Genomic DNA, 17,247 nt, shown 5'->3' on the forward strand with positions numbered 1-17,247 from the left:
TAACTAAAAGTGTACCCCATAAAATATAACTAAAAGTATGCCCCATAAGGCGGAACTTTTCATTAAGGCAACACTAAAAGTTTGTCTTAAGGAAAAATTCTGCCTTATGAGGTATACTTTTGTTATGCCTTAATTAAAAGTCTGCCCCATAAGGCATAGTTCCTTATGGAAAAGTTTTGCCCCATAAGGCATAACTAAAACTATGCCTTGAGAAAAAGTTATGCCCCCTTCGGCATAACTTTAGTTTTTCTTAAGGACTTTATGCCGGATCCGGCATACAATCCTTAAGGAAAAACTAAAGTTATGCCGGAGGGGGCAGACTTTGCTTTGAGACATATATTTTATTTTTTTTACTTTTCAAGGCAAACTTTTAATTATGCCTTAAGGAAAAGCTCCGTCTTATGAGGCATATTTTTAGTTATGCCTTAACTAAAAGTGTGCCCCATAAAATATAACTAAAAATATGCCCCATAAGGCGAAACTTTTCATTAAAGCAACACTAAAAGTTTGTCTTAAGGAAAAATTCTGCCTTATGAGGCATACTTTTGGTTATGCCTTAATTAAAAGTCTACCCCATAAGGCATAGTTCCTTATGGAAAAGTTTTGCCCCATAAGGCATAACTAAAACTATGCCTTGAAGAAAAGTTATGCCCCCTCCGGCATAACTTTAGTTTTTCCTTAAGGACTTTATGCCGGATCTGGCATACACTCCCTCCAGCCTTGCCTTGCGAAATTATTTTTTTATTTTATGCCTGAGCGGAAGTTCGAACCCAGAACCTCAGGTATCCAAGCTAAGAGCAAAACTTAAAGACTACAAATATGAGAGGCAAAATTTAAAGACCGCAAATATGAGGTACAAAATTTAAAGACCACCCCAAAAGGCAATTCGCAGTTCATTTTGTTCATCTAGTTTCTTCTTCCATCTCATTGGATTATTCTTCCTTTCCAGTCAAGATTTTAGCCCGAGTCTGGAAGGCTTTATCTGCTGCCATTTAAATATGGACAATACATTCAGGCAACTTTGTACATAGCTTGGTAGCACATTTGTTTTGTATACAAAATGTCATGGCTGCAAATCCAAAGTTACAAGGGATTAACTGATAGCTCTTCAAACTGGAGATAATCTTTGATCAGTTAAATCTCAGCTGAATCATTGATTAGGAAAAGATTTCGAGGCGCGTGTCCACTACACTTAAAGATACAATGCATGAAGTTCTCCATTAAGTTATCTCATATATGCTTGGTGCTTCCCTAATAAAAAAAATCTTTTTAGCTACACAGTTCAAAGAAGGTAATATGCTGTTAACCTTAACAAAAATCATATTCATGCAACTCTTATGCAGCTCGTATTGTGGGAGCATAGCTGGGCTGGCTAGCAGGCTCCACTGTGACAAGGGTAAGGAGTACTAGAACAGCAATGTGAACAGAAGTTCCATATGTTCAGGAGATTTAATAGCACCACTGTTCCATTATCGTTTAATATTGTCTAGCAAAATCAGAGAGTTGGGACATAAAAGATTACCCATCTCAACAGTTGAATGATGTTACATCAAATTACCTATTTCATTATCATAGCATTTCTGTTGAATGATGTTACGTCAAATTACTTATTTCAGTATCATAGCATTTCTTTACATTCTACACACAGTGAGTTACTTTGGTTTTACATGGAAACTGTACAATCCATTACCTTTTCCTATTTTTCGTGTGTGTGTGTGTGTGTGTGAGAGAGAGAGAGCGAGGGACAGGGAGAGGGACAGGGAGAAGGAGAGAGTTGCTGCCACCAAAGGCTAGTGTTACATTCAGTACAAATATTTATTTGTTGAATCTGTATTGACTCACCGTGCTGCAGATACACATTACCCTTCAATGTGATGACCGCAGACTGGATATCTTCAGCACGAAATTATTACTTGGTAGGTAGCAAGCAGAACCAAATTAGGTATACTCACGAGAGCTTTTTGATACTAGGATACGGCTGATCTTAGTCGCTTTGCTGCACGCTCTAGGTTGATTTCATGCCGATGTAATCCATGCCATGCCTCGGAGGAACCCCTACTCCACGAACCTGACTTAGAAATCTGCTCATGCAGAGCATCCAAGTTGACAAGAGGGACAGTAGTCGGCCGCCCATGAGCACACTAACAAACGAAAAGATAATGCAGCCATTAATAATATGGAATTCCTCTCTAAGCATACCCATCGAATGCAGTTCCAGCACAACTCTGGGTAGATATTTTCTAAAATGTAATTTTCCACTCACTTGAAAACACAATGAAGTCTGCTTCAACTCCTCAACAATGAGAGAACATTCTGAAGGCAACAATACATCTCCAAACATAATTGCACCTTAAGAAAAAAAAAATAGAATGGTGACATCATGAATCAATCTTCACCCTAAGTTAGTTGGTATGATATATTTGATCCTCATTCCTCTGTATGTTTTCCACTCTCCCCATGTCATAATTATTGTTCCAATTCTAAATAAAAACGAAGTCATCAGGAATATTAAAGAAAAAATTGTCTTAAATCACTTTTTTTTCTTGGAGGGGGGGGGGGGGGGGGGGGGTGTGGAGTCGAAGAAAGCATCAAAGTAGCTCTAAACTCGTAAATCAAATATTTAACTTACTCCTGCAAGCCTTGCTATTCAGGACCCGATTCACTGATGGGGGTATTATTGATGATCCATCTGTATCCGCAAGCTATGGTTGCAAATACATCATTCAGAGAGCATGACACGGCATTTACGCAAGAACATAATTCCACATGAGAAGATTAGATTAGAGATAAACGAAAGAAATATGAGAGCTAGTTAGTGTATATCCCACAAGTTTCGATGGACTAACCTGTTGAAGAAATTCTAACAGATCCACATCACTTAGATTAACGCCCAAAATACATGGAACCTGTATTATCAAGAGAGAAAATATTTTCTGATGAAATACATGCAAAAGAGAATTGCTAACTAGTGGAGTATTTCCTAAAACCGCGAATCAGATGATAAATGATTTTTCAAAGTAAGTTGGAAGCTATTCAAGCTTCAAGGCCTTATAATTCAAAAGGAGAGAACCTCTAGCATTGTTTTTTTACTGATGGTATTAGAACAAAAAAGTTCTTACCTTGGAAGTTACAATTCGTAATTCACTCTCCGTAATCAACCCATCTAAAACACACCGGACCTTAAGAGACAACGTGGACATATGACACTTAAAAAGGTTTAAACCATCAAAATTCCTTCTTGCATTCAACAAAATGGAGCACATAATTGATATTAACTGTGCTATTGATACCTCAGAATGGAATAACTCAGTGGACAAAAAAAATATCACAAGCCGAGAAGAAGTGCTTGTCATGCTCCGTTTTCAACATTTAGACAGGCATACATCCTTCAGAGGGAGGCATAGGAATGCTGAAGAGAATAAGCTATAGAGTGTAGCAAAAGGTTTGAGAATACAGGTAAGCAATCTCTCCCGGCCCTTGTGTATTTATGCTATACAGCGTAGCTTTGTTCACAATAATTCCTAATCCCAATTCTTATTTCCTAATAGTTGACGTGACTTCCCGGTAATTACAAATACAATCAATACTATATATTACCTTTCCCTTATATGACTGATTAACAAATGGTTAACATGTAAACTTTCTGAATGTATAATATGACAGAGCCAAATGTTAGAGAATGTTACCGCAAGAAGTGTGACTGATGTTGGCTGCTTGTGGATCAGATTTAAGTTCCTGCTTTAACCAAAACATATAACCTCATGCTCAGAGTCAGGTTCATCTTTAATGAATGTTGCAAAATTTAGTCCAATGGAAGTTCTGATAATTTTATCAAGTTCATACACTGTGGATGTGTGATGAACAGCTAAACAAAGATCCGTAACTTACCTGGTAAATGATCCTGAAGCTTGAGAATGAATGTTGCAGATCCAACCCCAGTTTTGAATTTGGTCAGCATAGTTGTGTAGCAATTGGTAACCAATTTCAGGCATGACCTGCAAAAGCATTACCAAAGACTCAAAATCAATTTTATCTATTATAAAGAATTTCAAGACTTTCCCCACAAGCCGAGCGGCACTAGGCAAAGGTAAACTCTATTTCACATTACATGACCGTAAACGTACCAATTCTTGCTCTGAATCGAGATAGGTTATAGTCCTCTTTTGTCCAGAAAGGATCTGATAATTCACTATCTAAGTTAGACTCCAAGTTGAAATGACACGTCAACAAGTTTTTAGACAATCATTACCTTCTCACGTAGTTCTTCCAAACGAATTCGCTCATCTGCAGCATGCTGCAGAACATGACAATGAGTGTAATGCTCAACGAAGATATATGCTAGAATCAAACAAAAAATCATAATCTTTGACTATGTCAAAAGGGTCGCACATTTATTTTGACATCACTCTTCTTTTCTTCAGTAATATGAAAAAATTGCATACAAGAGAGTACGACATTAAGGGGTTATTTGGTTAAAGTATTAGTCATGCGGGGAATGTTTACGCGGTGAATAACAAATGAGTGATGCTATGCAGGGACTAACTACTTTAAAGGTAATTTTTGACTGTCAATACACTTATCCATGCATTGTTGATACATTTTTTTCTAATTCCTTATTCTATCCCGCATAAAATAATACATAAATTCTCGCATAAGTTATGAGGATATTAATAATGCAAAGTTAAATACCGCCAACCAAACGCTGCATTAGTTATGCGGAGATAACTTTTTCTTATGCGGTTAACTGAGTGCTACATAGTTATGCAGATATTACTTTTTCTTACACGGCCAACAAATATGATATACTTATTTATCTGAGATTAATATTTGCTATTGAGTCCAACCAAAACGATTCCTAAGAGAAACAATCTTTTAAAGTAAAAGTATTATAAGGAAATTCACAAGAAACCAAGAACGGCCATAATGGAGTATGCAAGGGCCAGAATAGACCTGATCAATCATAGCAAGTGTTGTGCCAGCCACAATCGGAATAAACTTCTTATCAACCTGTTGAAGAACTTTAGCACCCTCCAGGCAGTTTTTATCAATGGTATCAGGAACCAAAGAATCACCAATAAAATGCAAGATGCCAGAAGTGACATTGAGTATAGTATCCTCATTCTTAAGATCCTCTGTCCCAGTACTGCTCTGTACCTCATACTGAAAAATAAAAAAGTCCATCATCTCAACAAACAGAGAAGAATTCACAAAAGTGTCCGAGATATAGCTAAGGTACTCAACTGTAGTCTCTGGACAGTAGTCCCTCCATTTTGTCCCAGAATCTAAGAAATTTTGAGTTTGTGTTGGTGCAAATTCTAAAATTTGAATAGAAAAATGTCAGGCATGACTATCATATCACAAGATCAGAACATAAGCAAGACGGAATTTGAAAGAGACTGTGTAGCCTAGGAGACCAAGAAAGAGTACTCTAGTGCTTTCATGATTAATAAGAACAGAGTCTAAGATAATCTTGAAAAGTGGGTGAAAGAAATGAAGCTAATTAACTGAAACATGCACTAGAAAAATTCAGCTCTTATTCAGGCCAGGAACAAATGGCAGGAATGGTTTACCTTCTTTTGACTCCCCATCGTGTGTACTTCTGCACTCCTCTTGAGTTTGTAATTTGCTATTCCAGATGTCAACAAGTTTCATTTTCACACTTGGCCTGAAGAGAGAAACATCAGGTTGTGTGGGTTACTAATATATTGGATTGAGATAATATCAGAGAGAGACCTAATCCTCCAAAAAGAATTGATAACAGCACCTTCCATCGGAGAATACACCATCACCACAACTTGGGGTAGAAGATTGATCACGTTGATGGGATGACTGCTGTGGAAGCTCTGAGCAGATAGTTTCTGCAGAATGCTGCAGTCTCCTTACAGCTTTAGTTTCTGCACGATGGAAAAGAACATTAATTAGTTGCACACTTTTTCTATCATCATTGATTATTAACACAAACAAGCACTCAAGGACAAATTACCTGGCATGAGTGGCACATCATGAACAGTCTTAAGATTATCATTTCCTGCTGCCTTTGTTGAAGAATCGCTCGTGGCAAAGAACTTTTTCTTGCCTTGGTGAAATGGAGGAGCAGAACGACTTCTTCTACTCTTCCTTACAAGCTCATCTGTTTTACCTCGATTTCCTGCATCAATCCATTTATGAGAGTCCCCATCCACCCTAGAGGAGAGCATAGCTCGTGGTGTCAAATAATTACTAAAATTTTCTTCACCATGAGAATGTATATGTGACAAATCATCTCCATCATAATAGAATTCAGAAGGACCTGAACTATAAACATCCCATGGATCAAGTCCCCCTATACTGCCCTTATCCTCCCTAGAGCAAGCATCAGAATTGAGATCAAACTCTGCAGGATTTGGGAACAAGCAGTCCTCTTTTTCCAAATTATTTATGGCAGGAACAAAGAGATTATGTTCCAGGTTTCCAAAATTATACAAGACACCAATTTTGTCTTTATTAGAAGTTTCAATACCATTTTCAGCGATGCAAGGATCAACATCATGAAACCTGGTCCCAAGCAAAGGATCTGGTAGCAGAGGAGACATTTCTGGACTAAAAGACGGTAGGCTAGAACCATAATTTTCAGTCTGTTTAACGAAGTCCATAAGATGATTGTCTTCATCTAGAATGTCCTTGGTTAATGAAGATTTTTCTGAATCTGTTGACAAAAAATTTGACCTCCGCAATGCCTTGCTCTGAGTTTTGCACCTGGAGAAATTCTCAAAATATATTTCCTTGCCTCTGGGAGACCTCTGATTTAAGACCTGGTTGACATCATCAACTACTTCAAATTCAACACTATAATCATCTTCAAGGAGATTTTGTTTAGTTCTGTAGTCACAACTTTCAAACTTAATATCTTCATCACTATCAAAAGATGCTCCATCATGTATCAGGTTTCTGCGCAAAGAACAGCTCCGCATAAATGGTTTCCTTCTGTCATGCATCAAATTTGAACTGTCATCAAGTTCAAGAGACTCCCTAAATAAGGCATCCTCCGTTGATCTGCCAGCTACAATTGTTAGGGACTGATCTTCCCATCCTGACCCTAACAGGCAGTCTGATTTATAACTGGAGCTAGCTGAAGCCTTGAATTTGTTATCCAGGAATTTGTTATCCATGAAATCATCCCCTGTAGAAAAAATATTAGATGAAAAGGGCTGGGCAGAGCTTCTGGATTTCCAGTCTACACCGACTGTGCAATGAGCAAGAGATTCATCAATTGATCGACTTGAACTTTCGGTCTGACAGAGGAATCTGGACTCAGAATCACGCTTTTCAGAAGCACTTTCCCACAGAATATTGTGCGAAGATCGAATCTCTCTCCTGACAGTGTACTCTTCCGTCAGTTTCTTTGGCTGCGGGGAAGGAAGCTCGAGTGTTGCTTTGCAACTCTGGGACCTGCACCTCTTTTTCCTGATCTCATTATTCACAGGCATATCTGGAGAGAGAAGCAAGGAATGGGATAGCAATAGATGAGGAGGATACTTCAACAACGATATTCTTATCTAAGTTTTCCAAAAGTAGCTTAAGAGAAAAGAAAGTGAAAAAACTACACAATGTCATAACACTGAAATGCATTGCATCATTTGATGCCACTAACCAACCTTCCACAAGAAATTTCCCTTTTTAACGCCTTCTTTTTGGGAAGCGGGTAGGAGGCTACAGCCTATAGGGAAGGGAATGTGGATTGGACAAAGCAACATGTACAAATAACATCAATACAATGAATCCTAAGTGATGCTGCATAAAAATGTCGATGGTGCAATTGCTCTCACCGGTAGAGTTACTTTCAGTCCAGAAATTCGTGACAGTATCCTCAATAAAGCGAAGGACAGGACGCCAATCCTACAAATAAAATTAAGATCCAACTTGTTACCAGAAGAGATTCTTGAAAAACACATCAAAATAGCTTTATCAGATGAAGGCAATCAGTATCAAAGGTGCCAACAAAGGGAGTTAAATGCTGCACGTCATTTCTTGTAATTTGATTGCACATCTAACATGGAACAAAAATGAACAAGTGACATGTTCTAATAGACAAACAAGAACCATACCTCCCCCCCACCTCCACCCCTCTTTTTTTTTTTTTTCCTTTTTATGGTGATAAGTCAAACCACTCCTCTCTTAACCTGCATAAGGTACATAAAGTAGAAATTTTGAGCTGGTGATGACCAGCATTTTCTAACAAATAACACGGCATTGAAATCAATAGCTTCCTATCCAGTTCATAACAAAATGTTTACAGAATCAGACAATGTAATCAGTTGAAACAAAACTCAGTAATCCTAAAAAGTGCTACAGTTCTCAAGTTTGATCTAGTCCATTCTGCAGTCGAAAACTAAGAGAAACCAAATGCAGTCCTCTGCTTACACGTTCTTCCAGTTCCTCCACTCATCAAAGAAAAATAATAAAATTTTGTCACTTCCTCAGAGCCTATTCTAGCTTTTCTTTAATCCCCTCATTCTCATTAATGATTTTCCGGTATTTATTAAAACTGTTAGAATGTTAGTGTAGTGTTAAGTGTTCAAATGAAGCTAGTGTTACTCCCTCTCCAACCCCCGCACCCCGCAAGACCGGCACCCTCGACAATCAGTGCCCTTCTCTCTTCAGAATCACATCTCTCTATGGTGGTCGTTCAGGAGAGAACATGCCTCTATTCAGCAACTGCCCAAGAAGACCATACCTCTTTCCAACGATAGCTCCAGCAATATCATGCCTCTCTCCGACAACCATTCTAATAGCATCACACCTCTTTCCTATAACTTTCTGACAGAATCATGTCTCTTTTCAGGTGATCGTCTGGTCGTCTCATGCCTCTTTCCAAGGAGCGTTCCCACAACATTGTGCCTCTTATCGATGATTATTCCTGTAGCTAAGCGCTGGTCACTTTTTCTGACAGCAGTATTAACTTTCCTGGTAAGCTTCTATCTATTGGAGCTTCTCTAGCCAGATCTTCCAGTGATATTCAGTTTGTTATGTTTTCACTATAAGCAAACTAAGGTGGCTTCCCCACTTTGTGCTTGAGTGGGTATCTAATTATTAGAGGATGGTAGGTGTTAGTATAAAGTTAGTGCCTCATCCATTAAATAAGAGACGTTAATTGTTTTCACACCTATTCATAGATGTGTGTTATATTCTATTATCACCAAGTCTTTAATATATTTCTCTCTTTTACTTCTTCAAAGAAGAGAAATAGATACTAACTTGAAGGAGATAAGTTGATCACAAAAAGGTATCCTGAGAAGCTAACGAGTCTCTAGAATAATGCCAAAGTTCAAAAGTGTTAGCATATTTGATGAGTCAAAGCTACATTTCCAACTCCGCAGCTGAAGAGTGAAGATCAACCTAACTTTTCTGGTAAGGCTCAATTTTCTTCTGAATAACACAAATTTTTCTCGTGAACTAGACGGCACAGATTGTCCTACAAAGTTTGAAACTCCTGAGAATATGAGCCACCCTCTCTACTCTGTCCCACTTAAATATCAGGCTCATTGTCGATGATAGGATTCAAACATGTGACATGTGCGCTATCACAATCCCGTTTTTAGTCCTCGTAACTAACCAAAGCTCTGGGGCTGTCAATATACAGCTGGATGTCACCATCTCCTAAAGATAGCAAAGGATCCAAGTAGATTGATGTAGCAAATATCTAGATCTACGAAATTGACGTAAATTTTGAAAATTACTGCAAGATCCATTTAAAGGGAAGCGGAAATTATTGGGTAAGCAAAAACCAGGAGATTAAGTTCAAACTGGAAGAATTGTCAGAGTCTCCGAAGCAGCAAACACATTGTAGTAAGAAATACAACACTCCAATCAGGAAAAACAAATGTGTATGATAAGTCCTTGTTAACATTGGCCTTTTTGGTTTTGCCAGCAAAAGAATCTAGAAACATGGTTTTGCACTGTTCTCTGATAACAAATGGGAGATTATTTTGTTCTCCGAGAACAGCTGGGATGGAAGGGACTTGCCTGTAACGGAGTTCTTTTTAATACTTTGAAATCCTATACGTTTAGTAATAAATAATGATGTTTAGTTAGTTTTAAACTATTAATTTCACCCATATTAAAGTCCCCCAAAAAAAAAAAATGATAAGGTAAACATTTAAGTCTCAAAAAATGAGTAGGTGTTTTGTGATATTCTTTACAGAAAACAACCCAAACCAATTCTCACAAAACAAAACCAAAGCACAAGCTCATTCTATAAAAATAAATCCAAAGACTCACATTTGGTTCCCAACCCCAAAACAAATAAAATCATAAATCCAACAAAAGTATCACCTTAAATTCCACAGAGGTCTTCGACGGCTCCAAAGTCAAATCATAGGAAGATCTTGGGCAGTTTAGGTTCAACAAAAACAGCGGATATATCTGAGATCTACTTCGGTGCTCAATGTCAGAAGCACTGTCAAAACTTGTTGCTATGTTGTTAAGTAATTTATGTATTGGTCCTTTGGAAACAAATCTCGAATTGATATCTGCATGAGAAGGTCAAGGAAAACAAATACACTGTAAAAAACAAGCATCCGGTATAGAAAATGTTAACCAAAGATTAGTTTTCGTTTCTTTGGTCAGGAAAATATATCGAAATAAGTGGATACAGAAATATTGAAGGACCTGCAAATTAAACAGTGGTTGTTAGGGAAACAAAGTGTACAAAAGATAACTTATCACATCTCTTATCCATCAATTTGGCGGGACATGTATACCTTCACTGTGTACACATCAGGACCTGAGATGTATCCGGAGAGCTTGAATGGACCGCCGCTAGTATTCAGTTTGTTAAGCGAACTCAATTGAACCCCAAACCCACTAGACAATAGCGGCAACGGAGAAGGAGAAGCACGTGTGCAAAGCAGGTCATCCTCACTGCATGCAAATAAACAAAATCTAAGAAACCAGACAGGAAATATCCTTAAGCTAGCTGGTGTAACAAAGACGGACCTTTCAACATCAACAATCTTGAAGGAGACACTGGGATGCACAAGGGCGATTCTTAGCAGAGACTCTTTCAGAGAATGCAAGACCCTCTTTGGGCTTCCAGATTATATATGCAAACCAAAAGATCAATCAGGTCCGAATACAGCTTTAGAAGTAAAGTATGTACATCAGTATTTTTTATTTGTTTGAATTGTGACAAAACTAGAAGTACTTGGAGTGCATTTGCTTCCTTCGAACTGGTTGGTTGTAAAATAAATCACGAACAGTGACTGCAAAAAGAAATTTCCTTATTAGCAAACAGAAGTAAACTCATGTATAAGGTAGGCTTATACAAAATTACCTGTTGTACCAACATCTTGTCTACAATCATCAATTCCAAGGTACAAACACTTGCCGTCCTGTAAACAGTGGCAAGAAAAAAGAGCAATTGAGTAGTTATACACCTATCCTAACGGATACTACAAAACAAAAACCCAAAAGAACTTTACCTTCAAAACCTTACGATATCCATTTGGCCTTCCGTGAGTTTTTGTAACAATTTCCAACAAAGAAAAGTCAGAAATAGAGCTCAGAGCCTCTCCTTTAAAGCCAAAGTTTGCTGGGAAAGCATGCATATCATCCGAGTGGCTGTATTTTGATGTCGCTAGTGTAAAGCAAGCATACAAAACCATAGTTAAAATGGCCAGACAAAAAGGAAGCCTACAGAAGTTGAAAGAAACAGGTACATATACTGTCCCCATAAGTTGGGCTATAAGTTCCTAAGTGCCAATATGTATGTTCCAGCTCAAATTCAGCTAGAACGTATAATCGAAACATCTCTACATACAGTAGAGATCAACGAAAAGTATATTTCATCCCCCCCCCCCCTTTTCTTTTGTGGAGGCGGTATAGGTAAAGAAAGCATTTTATTGCAAATGAGGCACCAGGAACGCACTGTACATGAACATCTTACAATAAAAGCAAAAACAAAATGTAAGCATCAATGTTTGTGTTGTGTACAGCCATACAAGTTTGCCCAATTGCAAGTAAAACCACAAAACAATAAATTAACCAAAACATCTGTAGAAAGATACTAATGAACATAAACCGCCAAACAGCCTATCAGTTGAGATTGAGAAATGCATGCAATTCTTTAGACTACAACAATCATTCCAAGTTATGAACACCATAGTTGTCAGGCAAAAGAAATTATGTACAGAAGCATCAATACAATAGAAAAGACGATGTCAGTCCAACATTTCACAAAAAGATTACCATATCTTTCTCCCATCAGCACCAGTCCATCTCGTGAAACACCAGATCCTTCAAAAGAAAGTACAACTTCGGTGATGAAGTAAAATAATAAATTGAGCAGAACTTTCTGCACATCAAAATGCATTAGATCAATGTCACAGAAACTTATACTTACCATTGTCATCCACCTTAACATAGCAGGTCCCAACGCCTATAGCAACAGATACCTGGTGGAAACAAGGTTAAAGTTCAAACTTGGAGTATTACTTATAAGAATAACAAACATAAAAAGAACAGTCCTACAAGGAAGTGAATCTCATGGAAAATAGATAGAGTTGTGATATAAGAATATTCATTTGGAAAGAAATTTTATGATACTAGAATGGAGCATCATACTAACAGTTGAATGATATATCAATTTTCATATAAAGCATATGCCCTCATAGCAAACAAAGAACCATAAGAACTCATTGAAATGCCTCACCGGTCACTGTCTCTTGTGCAAGCAACACACCGATTCCCAGGTGCAATTAATCTAAGCAATTAAAATTGCATAACAGCACGACTTGCCATCATTAGTTCACTTAACTATTATGTTCTCAACAGCCCACCTCTATTGATCCTCAAAACATTAACAAAATCGCAAAAGATGAACCATATTGTTCCCCCATTCTCTCACAAGTCACAATTTTCACTTTAAAAAAAAAAAAAAAGCAATTAACCTCAAAAAGTCTAAACCATGTAACGGAAAATGGCCAGTGAGGGCCTGTACAATAGTCTGGCCAATCGAGTGTCTTCATTCAAACTACTACAAATCACAACTTTTTATAGTTAAACTACTTAATTTCTTTTAGTTTTATGAATGGGGCCCTTCAAGAACACCTCCACAACTTTCCATTCAATACCTAGTAAAATCATAAAGATTATTGAATCTTTGAAAGGCTAAACGGAAACGGCCAGTGAGGGGGTATACCAAAGTCTGGTAAATCGAGTGTCTTCATACAAACTACTACAAACCACAACTTTTCATTCAAGTACAACTGCACAACTTTCCATTCATAAATAGTATTGAAAGGGTAAATTGAGTACCTTGGTAGCACCAGCATCAAGGGTGTTGAAAACCAACTCCTCAATAACCCTTGTGAAATCATACAAGATAACCCCTGATCTAATTGAGCCCCAAATACCCTCAGGCAATTTCTGAATGCTCCCCATCTCCCTAAAACAGTAAACACAAATTCTTGAACATCCTTAACATACGCTGGGGGAATGACAACATAAAAAAAAAAAAGATTTCTTGTATATCCTTAACAATATACTGGGTATGTTGTTGTAAAAAATTTCTTGAATTTCCTTATAATGCAATGACCATATATCCTTAAAATTAAAATATGCATGAAAGAATGCCAAAAAAGAAATTAGTAAACCAACAATTTCTTGATTTTTTTCTTAAAAATATGCATGCAAGAATACCAAGATAACAATACATTCTTGAGTAGTTGAATTTTCTTTTTTTAACAAAAATGGATGGAAGAAAACTGGAAGAGCAATATAGTAGTATTACTTGAGGAGAAAACTGATTTTCAGGGTTTAGGGTTTTGACCGGACATCGTCAATATGAGACGGTTACCCAGTGGCATGCTCTATAATGCGCCGGTAGCGTAACGAGTTCAGTTGAGCGGGCTTTCTAATTTTGAAATCAGGGGAATATAGGCGGTCGGTGTATCCCAATATGATTGTGGTGAAGGCGCAGAGTTCTAAAATGCGCCAGCTGGTGTTGTCTCCATGACACGTGAACACTATTTTTATACTGTGATCAAGTAGTACTTTATATTATAGTTATCTATATAACTACTATATAATAATAATATTATAATAGTGGATCATCGTCCGTTCAAAAAAAAAAGTGGATCTCATATTAAACACTAAGCAATTAAAAAAAATGGAACCCTTCATGTCCACCCATATTAACAAAATAAAGCAATATAAAAATAAAAAAATAAAAAGTGGACTCCATATTAAAAAATAAATAATGTCAAAAAAAAAGTGCACCCCATATTAAAAAATTAAATAATATTCGTGTAATTTTCAAAGTATCTAATTAAGTCAATAATGATGGATTCATTGTCACATGCGCATCAACTCATTAGTGGGAGCAAATGAAATTATTATACAGTAAAAAAACATGGACCCCATGTTATTATTTTTCTTTAAAAGGTTAAGTAGTCAAACCATATTATTATTTTTTTATATATATATTAACCTGAAATCTAATCTAGATATTGAACTGCTGTATTTGTTATTTCACCATGTCATTTATTTGTTATGTTTATTAAAATAAATATACTTAAAATATTTATATTTTAAAATAAGATAAAATTTAATTACTTTTTCATTTTTATTCTTACTCTAATAAATGTGAAAAGAGATTAATGTCGTAAAAGAAAAAATAATATTAAATGGAGATCAAATAATGAATAAGGTAAATTAGTCAAATTATAATTCTAATTGACGTTTCCTTAAAAAAATCATGCAAAAGACAAAATGACAAGTAAAATGAGCTAAACCGAGAATATTTACCAAAAATTAAAAAATAGTAGTTCTTCGTTTAAATAGAAAATCAAATTTCTACTTTGTTTCGTTTTAAACATGTAAAATTCATTTAACAATTTGAATTAGAATTATCCAATCAAAATTTGATAAAAAATAATCAGTATCTTACAACTTTAAATTAATCGAGTTAAAATTGAAAGTATCAACTGATGCTTAAATATTACTATTGTTTTATCTTAAAGAGATGAAAATAGTTTCCTTTTAAACAAGTTTTCTCTTTTAAAAAGTATTATTAAATTTTTGCAGACTTTATATTCGTAGCAAACACTAATATAATAAAGTTTTGGATATGGAGCACAAGCTACAATGTTATATTAATCGTGTTTATCAAATTTCTACTTTGTTTCGTTTTAAACATGTAAAATTAATTTAACAATTTGAATTAGAATTATCCAAATCAAAATTTGATAAAAAATAATTAGTATCTTACAACTTTAAATTAATCGAGTTAAAATTGAAAGTATCAACTGATACTTAAATATTGCTATTGTTTTATCTCAAAGAGAGGAAAATAGTTTCCTTTTAAACAAGTCTTCTCTTTTAAAAAATATTAATAAATTTTTGCAGACTTTATATTCGTAGCAAACACTAATATAATAAAGTTTTGGATAGGAAGCACAAACTACAATGTTACATTAATCGTGTTTTGAACATAGTGTGTGTGTGTGTATATGTATATGTGCATAAAAACAGTGCAAACTAATAATGTCAAAAAAAAAAGTGCACCCCATATTAAAAAATCAAACAATATTCGTGTAATTTCTAAAGTATCCCATTAAGTCAATAATGATGGATTCATTGCCACATGTGTATCAACCCATTAGTGGGAGCAAATGAAATTATTGTACAACAAAAAACATGGACCCCATATTATTATTTTTCTTCAAAACGTTAAGTAGTCAAACCATAAAATTTTCTTTCTTTTTTTATATTAGCCTGAGATCTAATCTAGATATTGAACTGTTGTATTTGCTATTCCGCCATGTCATTTATTTGTTACGTTTACTAAAATAAATATACTTAAAATATTTATATTTTAAAATAAGATAGAATTTAATTATTTTTTTATTTTTATTCTTACTCTAATAAATGTGAAAAAAGATTAATGTCGTAAAAGAAAAAATAATATCAAACGAAGATCAAATGATGAATAAGGTAAATTAGTCAAATTATAATTTTAATTGACGTTTCTATAAAAAAAAAAACCATGCAAAAGACAACATGACAAGTAAAATGAGCTAAACTAAGAATATTTACCAAAAATAAAAAAAAATAGTATTTCTTCGGTTAAATTGAAAATCAAATTTCTACTTTATTTAGTTTTAAGCATGTAAAATTAATTTAATAATTTGAATTAGAATTATCCAAATCAAAATTTGATAAAAAATAATAAGTATTTTACACATTTAAATTAATCAAATTAAAATTTAAAGTATCAACTGATGCTTAAATATTGTTATTGTTTTCTCTTTTAATAAGTATTAATAAACTTTTGCCGACTTTGTATTCATAGCAAACACTAATATAATAAAGTTTTAGATATGGAGCACAAACTAAAATGTTATATTAATCGTGTTTTGAGCATAGTATATATGCATAAAAACAGTACAAACTTATGTATGTTTATGTATCCAAACACAACTACATACACATATATACACTATAATCCAAAGTGTTGGGCACGGGCATACGCAGTCTAGTATTATTAAAAGGAGGATAGTTTGGCTTAAGATTGTGACAAGTGGCAGCATAGTATTATGACAAGTGGTAGTTTTAGGACATAAAATAGTTAATTAGTTAAGAATTGGTTGTATTAGTTATTGTTTTTAAATTTGAATTTAAAAAATAATTAAATATTTTATTTTTGTAAGGAACATATACATCTAAAAAAATTCCTTGAAACGTGGAAGATATCCATTTTAATTTAATTACATGATAAAGTATTCAATACAATTTATTAAAAAGTAAAAATCTGTTTTTAATTTCTGTTTGTAATGGTCTAGAAACATAAATATTTTTCCTTCAAACATGGAAGATGATTCTTCCTTAAAACATTGAAGATGAATTTGAACGAATCAAATATAAGTATTCAAAAAAAATTATTAACATTTATTTATTAATTAATTGTTAAAAAATGGGAAATTTACAGAAATAGGACAATTTGTTTGTCTTTATCTTTTACAGTTTTTTCAAAAATTTCAATGTTTGACAGTTGTTTAATTTTAACAGTGAAGGAAACCTGCGCAGTAAAAATAATGTGTAGTTTATCCATCTTGAAATTATTATATTACAAATATATGTAGTATATAATGTGTATAAAAGTATTATATAATGTGTAGTTTATGTGCACGACAAGTATTTGAAATTGCTTTTGCTAATCTGTATTTGTAATTTGCAGTCTTTTGTGGATAGTTGTTTATGTGCAGATAA

The 17,247-nt window shown here is 34.8% G+C and overlaps 1 protein-coding gene across 8 annotated transcripts; it reads right to left on the reverse strand.

Annotated features, from left to right (window-relative positions):
* Positions 1–783: 783 nt before the first annotated feature.
* On the reverse strand, positions 784–14,006 carry LOC132621723 (DNA mismatch repair protein MLH3). 8 transcript variants are annotated; one of them, XR_009575644.1, is made up of 26 exons: positions 13,769–14,004; positions 13,294–13,423; positions 12,380–12,431; positions 12,226–12,273; positions 11,460–11,614; positions 11,312–11,369; positions 11,183–11,240; positions 10,975–11,067; positions 10,740–10,899; positions 10,632–10,647; positions 10,312–10,508; positions 7,806–7,875; positions 5,984–7,468; positions 5,765–5,894; positions 5,571–5,665; positions 5,242–5,315; positions 4,951–5,160; positions 4,250–4,294; positions 4,125–4,178; positions 3,889–3,995; positions 3,687–3,735; positions 2,847–2,906; positions 2,630–2,702; positions 2,264–2,349; positions 1,843–2,141; positions 784–1,069 (listed from the first exon to the last, which is right to left on the reverse strand). XR_009575644.1 is itself a non-coding variant. In XM_060336092.1 (26 exons), the coding sequence occupies exons 2-26, from the start codon at positions 13,417–13,419 to the stop codon at positions 1,968–1,970; spliced, it is 3,588 nt and encodes a 1,195-aa protein (XP_060192075.1). In that variant the 5' UTR covers positions 13,420–13,423; positions 13,769–14,005; the 3' UTR covers positions 1,543–1,967. The 8 variants fall into 8 exon arrangements, 5 of the variants coding, with proteins under 5 accessions (XP_060192075.1, XP_060192073.1, XP_060192072.1 ...); XR_009575645.1 differs by lacking the exon at positions 784–1,069 and adding an exon at positions 1,082–1,251; XM_060336092.1 differs by lacking the exon at positions 784–1,069 and having other exon boundaries at positions 1,543–2,141; positions 5,984–6,148; positions 6,236–7,468; positions 13,769–14,005.
* Between the last annotated feature and the right edge of the window lie 3,241 nt (positions 14,007–17,247).

This window comes from Lycium barbarum, chromosome 12, assembly GCF_019175385.1.
Source record: "Lycium barbarum isolate Lr01 chromosome 12, ASM1917538v2, whole genome shotgun sequence".
Taxonomy (NCBI): domain Eukaryota; kingdom Viridiplantae; phylum Streptophyta; class Magnoliopsida; order Solanales; family Solanaceae; genus Lycium; species Lycium barbarum.